This window comes from Phaseolus vulgaris, chromosome 8, assembly GCF_051622355.1.
Source record: "Phaseolus vulgaris cultivar YP4 chromosome 8, ASM5162235v1, whole genome shotgun sequence".
NCBI lineage: Eukaryota > Viridiplantae > Streptophyta > Magnoliopsida > Fabales > Fabaceae > Phaseolus > Phaseolus vulgaris.
This window is the reverse complement of record NC_143505.1, coordinates 42143099-42149763: the sequence shown is the minus strand read 5'-3', so window position 1 is coordinate 42149763 and position 6665 is coordinate 42143099. Positions and strand designations below refer to the sequence as shown.

Sequence of the window (6665 nt, the reverse complement as noted above, 5' to 3'; positions counted from 1 at the left end):
ACGTGCATGGTGCAAAGCAGAGGTGATCGTTCACACAGTAGGTGATGCCTGGTGCGTGCGCTTAGCCAAGCCACACTTGGTACTCGCACTGAGGTTGCACGAACCACCTAGTTGAAGAAACGCGCTAAGTTACTTCATGCACGGATAACTTAGGCGCGCAACAGAGTATATAAAGGGCATTCCACGCTCATGCAGAGGGGAGGTAAGATTCATTCTTGCAAGTTACTAGTTTACACACATACAAAGTGCACACGAGTCTCGCAGAGATTCTTAGTTCTTTGGTGGTTTTGCAAGGCTGACTTGAGCGTCGGAGTGGAATCGGCTGCTAGAGGCGCCGTTTGGTGTGTTTCGCAGGTTTGCTTGGAGTTCTTGTGGAGTGCTTGGAGCGTTCTTGCACTTGTCGCGGTTGAGAAGGTGAAAAATAGAGTTTGACGTGGCGAATCCTTCGACGTTCAAATCCCCTGCAAGATCAGTTACATAGTGAAATACTCAGTGGTTTGATTGAGGACTGGATGTAGCTCAGGTTGAGTGAACCAATATAATCTCTGTGTGTAAATCTCTCTTTCTCTCAAACTCTCAAACTGTTTGATATTTCGCTGCTATAAACAACCGATTAAATCGTGATTTTAACCAATTGAATTTCTGATAACTGTTTCTGTTAGATTGTTTGATTGACTTTCTGAAATGCTTATCTGAGTTGTTTGTTAAGGATTCATTCTGAAGAAAGTATTTGCGAAAATATTTTATAAACAATTCACCTCCCTCTTGTTTAAACCATCAATTCTAACAGATAAAAGTTGTAATAGTTTCAAATTACACAATATAGAACATAAAATATGTATTCTAGATTACACAATTTTAAATACATATTGTTCGTTTTATATTGTCGAATTGGAAATTTCAAATATGTATTCAATATTAGAGTTAAATATTGTAATAATGAGACAAATGTTTGTGTGTTTAAAATTTGTAATAGTGATTATGTTTGACAGAAATTGATGATCAATATTAGAGTAAAGTATTTGATGAGGTTGGTATGTTGAGCAATATGGAGGAAAAATTTATATAAAGTATTTAGAGTCAACACCAAATGAAATAGTTAAAGGTGAAGTCTTTACAACAAACAAGGTAAATTAAAATATGTCATGCTAGTGGGCTTCAAGGTCATCTTTCCCAATTTCTTTATGAGAAAGAGGGCTAATAGATTGATACTAGCCCATAAATCAAGTAATGCATTGTGTACTTGAAGGTTTCTACAGTCATTAGGATTGCGAAGCTCCCATGATCCTTCTCCTTTCTTGGTAGGGGTTGTGCCTTCTCATTATGGCCATTTCTTGTCTCTCTCACTTCTTTAAATATTTTATTTTTTATTTTTTAAAATTTTTTTCTCACATAAAACCTCATCCTCTATGATCAGATGGTTGGAGTTTTGTTTCTCCATCTCCATACCTCGAGGTTCTATGACATTGCATTATTCTTTAGGGTTTACCTATGTTTTGCCATAAATTTTTTATCTTGATGTTTAGATAGTTGCTTGGCCAATTGTGTAAGGACCGAGAAAAATAGTCTTAGAGTAGAAATGGTACAATTAAAATGACACATGAATATTTTATTATTAAAGTGAAAAAGTTATATAAATAGAAAATTAGTTATTCAGGTTTCATTTTAAAAGAACCACCATCTCTCTAGAAGTTTCCTTTTCCTTTCCTCTCATTCCTCTCTAAGATTCTGACCTCCTCGCTCATCTGTTTGACGATCGGAGTCCACCATTAGACTCCTGGTAGCGAGATCTACAAGACTGCCCGATCAGAATCTTTGATAGAGTAAGTTCATTTTTGTTCCCCTTTTCCTTTTTCTCTCCCTTCTCTCTAAGATTCTGATCTCCTCGCTCATCAGTTTGACGATCGGAGTCTGCCATTGGACTCCTGGCAGTGAACTCTACGAGATTGCCCGATCAGAATCTTAGATAGAGTAAGTTAATTTTTTGCTCATTTTCCTTTGAGTTAGTTTTGATCTGGTTAGGGTGCCTTTTAGTTTAAGTTTGCATGTGAGGTTTTTATCTTCAGAATTAGTCTATGTTAGATCAGGGTCCTAGTGATATAGTTAGATTTGTGATCAGGACTTTGTGGTGCAGGTTAGGTTATCCTTAAGCTTTTGGTGGGTTGGAGCTTTTAGTGAGCATCTGATCAAGTTATGGTAAGGGAAACTAGTTTTTATATTTTATATAGAACCCTAGGTTAGAATATTTGGATGTGGGAGTGACATGGTCACCAATTCAAATTTCTGCTTGCAGGATTGTCTCTTTTGAAGACTAAAGTAATATATTGATTGAAATGGTTAATTATGAATATTTTATATTGATTTTAAGATGAATAAGTTGTTGAAATTGTTTGTGTTTGAAAATTTAAAATGTTTGAATGATAATATAAATGAGTTGAATTGTTTGTGAATATTTTGTTGAATTACTTAAATGAGATGTTTGATGAGAAGTGGTTGTTTGATTTTAGATGATGATTGATTTAGAAAGCATATATTTGGAACTTTATTATGTGTTTAAGTGAATTTTTAGATATAATTGAATTGTTTAGAAAAGTTTAAAATATTTATATGATTAGTGAATAAATTGTTGTGTGATTTGGATATTGTGAGAGTCAGAATATGAATTTTAATCAAGACATGGTATTTTCAGGAAAGAAAATACCGTGTTAAGATTGTTTAGGATGTGCATTGACTAGGGATTCGTCTAGAAGGAGATATCCTACTCTCCTTAGATAATGAAATCATATAGATGAAGTTATTCAGGTGGTGAGAGTCGAAGGAGGTTCATTTGAATGGGTAAGTTGTTTGAAAGATAATTAACTTGACATGTTATATGAATTAACCCTATCATACTAGGAAAGAGATGATATTGAGATTATTTATGCGCATAGCTGTGTGGATTTCACAGTGAGATAGAATGACAGGTGCAGATCTCTGAGTCTAATTCAACGCACGAGTCTTCCGAAAGTAGAGTCAAGTGTCCATGGGTTGTGAGTCAGTCGATGACTGACATGAGAAAGATGAATATTGAAATTGTTGATAGACACTTCATGGTTATGTGAAATGTTTGAGAAATTGTATGAGAATTTATGAATTTTATGTATTAATTTGAAATTTAAATTATATAAAATTTTTTGTTATAGCTAGCTTACCCTGTTATTTGTTTGTGTTTGTTTCTTTATCTATGATGATCGTGTTGTACACGGGAGAAGATGAGATTACAGGTAATAGAGCTCCTAAGTGAGCAACTGGAGGATGTGATAGTTTTAATTTGAATGCTATGTTTGTTTTAAAAACTGTTGATGTATATATTAAAATCCCTATTGTACCGCCCTGGTGGTCGGGAGTGATGACGTGGCACCCTGCTACAGTATAGGCGTGTTGGCAAGGCGCCAGGTTGGCAAGAGGGAAGGAAGTCGGGGGGCTCGTGTAGTCGCCAGTTGTTAAATTGGCGTGTTCCGATCTCCAGCTTACCAGAATCGGCGATCACCAGGTTAAAGATAAAGTCGCCAGATGTAGTTTCGGGCGACCTAATCATCGGAGATCGCCAGAGCAAGCACATCGCCAAAGATGAAGGAGAAGCAGATTATGAAGGCGGCCGGCGAGACCACAGGGAAGGTGTATGAAGGCCCCTAACTCGCCAGTTCCAGTAGAGATCGCACTCCCAAGTTAGCTATGCAATGGGCAGTACCATGCATAAGTAACTTAGCCAAAATGAGAGTAGAAGCAGCGCCAAGTCAAGGAGGCTCCAGATGATGGCACGTGTACGACTGGATGCGAGCCACGTGTCCAGGTCTGTAACTGCCAGGAGAGAGAAAACAACCAGGTATATAAGAGTTCTCAACAAACTTTCTGAGGTACGCATGTTCAGTTTATACTCTTTACGCTTGCGAGTTGTAGAGCTGACTGTGAGAGAGGATTTGCACGGTTCTTGTTCTCTTAGTATTTGGTGATACCGTCACTGACTTGAGCGTTGGAGTGCGATCGGCCGCAGCGGCGCCGCTCTGTTTCTTTGCAGGTTCTTGAGGTGGATCTCGAAGAGGAACGGAGGTTCGAAGCGGTGCGCACGTCGATCCTTTGACGAGGCAGTTTCCAGCGTTCCGGTCAACAGGCAGGATCACCTATGAAGAGGGATATTTGTTTTATATTCATATGTTAAGTAGATAGTGTTTGTTTTACTTTTATTTTAATATATATATATATATATATATATATATATATATATATATATATATATATATATATATGGGTAAAAATTTAGGGATGTTACATTTTGGTATCAGAGCAGTTCATTTCATTCTTAGGATGACATAAGGGTAATGGGTTCATTGTGTTTCTTCTGCTTATAGATAATTGTTGAAGTCTAAATTAAAAACATAATTGTTATAAATGAAAATTTTAGTATTAAAAATGAAAATATCTTGATAAAGTAAGTGCACACTCGTAATTGAATTGAGATGATTCTCTATCTTAATTCTAAAAGTTTGATGTTGAACATATATTAAATTTTTGCGTGATTTATTTCATTTTATTAAGTGTTTGTGTATTTGATTGAAAACTGTCTTTTAGATTAACAATTTTACACCAATAATTATTTTGGTGTAATACTTTATGTACCGGTAGGCACCGGACGAACGCACGTGGCCGACCGACCGAATGCATAATAAATGTAAGGGCATTTATGTGACAAACTAAGGTGGTTAAGATACACCTCCGAAGAATAAGGAATACGCGTTTAAAGAAGATATGTTCCCCGGGTATTCCGGAGCACGACTGGCATGACCTATCCATAACCACCCTGAGCCCAAGGGATAGAAAGCCCATTAGGCAATCCTATAAATACTATGCTCAAGGCAGAGAAAGGTACGTTTTCATTCACTTACTAAATCACACTTGGAATCTCATACTTACTTGAGCGTCGGAGTGCCTTCGCAAGTACCCTCCCCCGTCCGACCGAAGGAGACATTAAGAAGGAACGACTGACCGAAGGAGAAGAAGATCGACACGTCAGCAATTATACTACGTCAACCGACCGTGCCTGGGCCCCATCTCTCCATACAGGTACAATTGGCGCCCATCGTGGGGCCGAGGCAAAATTTCAATTTTTAAAGCTATAATGGTTGCAACAAGGAACAACAACGATGCTATGGCAGAACAAATGACTATGATTCAAACCCTCCAAACTCAGATGGAGGAACTGCGGCAAAAGGGGATTGAAGACCGTCGTCAACACGAAGAGGATAGACGCCGTCAAGAGGAAGAAATTGCCTTATTGAGAGAGCAGAATGCACAACTCCAGCGACAGGTTGATAATCCCGAACGAGAAGGCCAATCCCATATGGCTGACCGAACCGCCTCTCGCATACCTACACCGGCCGACGCCAATCCTGCTTCCAGAACTGAAATAGTCGAAAGAAAGTTAAGTAAAAGGGGTCATCCTTTTACAGACGAAATCATCACCACACCACTTCCTGACAAGTGGAGAGGTCTCGCCATTAAACTCTATGACGGCTCGACCGACCCAGACGAGCATTTAAATGTTTACAAGACGCAAATGACTTTTTATACCACAGATAACAATGTGTGGTGCAAATTATTCCCCACGTCGCTTCAGGGAGAACCTCTTACTTGGTTCACAGAGCTGCCTCCGAATTCCATTGACGACTTCGACGTCTTAGCCGCAAAATTCTCTACTCAATATGCCACCAGCCGACCACATCACATGTCCTCTATGTCTCTCCTAGCGGTACAACAAGAGAAAGGTGAATCTCTCAGAACCTTTTTAGATAGATTCAACAAGGCATGTATGAATATCCGAGGGCTCAAACAGGAAGTCGAATTACACCATTTGGTTTCGGCCATCCGGCCGAGCCGTTTTACAGAAAGTCTCATAAAAAAGCCGCCTCAAGACATGGAAGATCTTCGAACTCGAGCAACCAAATTCATGCAAATCGAGGAACACATTGACTATCACCAACGGTTCAAAGCCGTCAGATTCGGAGTCCTCAAAGATCAAACCCCGAGCAAAGAAAGAGAAGTCGAGACCGAACTGATTGTCCGAACCACTCCAAGGTCCGACCGGAACAGAGGAGGCCGAATCCCCAGGTTTAACAGTTACACCCCTTTAACTGTTCCGAGGGGACGAGCCCTAGATGAAGCACTACAAACGGATCTAATTCCGACACTAAAACAATATCAAACACCACCGAATGCAGATACTGCTAAGCATTGTCAGTACCATCGAAATTTCGGCCACACGACCGAAGGATGTCAAGCGTTGAAGGACAAAATCGAAGAGCTCATCCAGGCTGGCCATTTGCGGTAGTTCGTCAAGAAGATAAAGAATTCAAGATCCCCACCACGAAGTACTGATCGTCCATCCCGTGGTGACGACTGGTCATACCGTAACAATTACAAACGCCGAACTGACCATAGCCAGGCTTCGCGAAAACGCAGTGAAAGCCCCGTTCGGTGTACACGCGCTCGTAGCACAAGTCCCGACCGAAACGCCAGCCCTCGTCAACGAGTCTGCGAAGTCATCAATATGATTGCTGGACCCGTTACCTTGGGCGAACCAAACCACGAAGCAAATTACATAGCCGGAGGCTGTGCCGGTGGCGGGTGCT

General features: G+C 39.9%; 1 protein-coding gene across 1 annotated transcript; it reads left to right on the top strand.

Moving 5' to 3' along the window:
- The first annotated feature begins 5155 nt into the window (after positions 1-5155).
- On the top strand, positions 5156-6364 carry LOC150025582 (uncharacterized). Its single transcript, XM_090294117.1, has one exon. It carries the CDS (start codon positions 5156-5158, stop codon positions 6362-6364), a length of 1209 nt encoding a protein of 402 aa, XP_090150243.1.
- The last annotated feature ends 301 nt before the right edge of the window (positions 6365-6665 follow it).

Excerpts from the sequence above, each read along its gene's own strand:
- LOC150025582 (XM_090294117.1), top strand. The coding sequence starts at position 5,156 with ATGGTTGCAACAAGGAACAACAACGATGCTATGGCAGAACAAATGACT.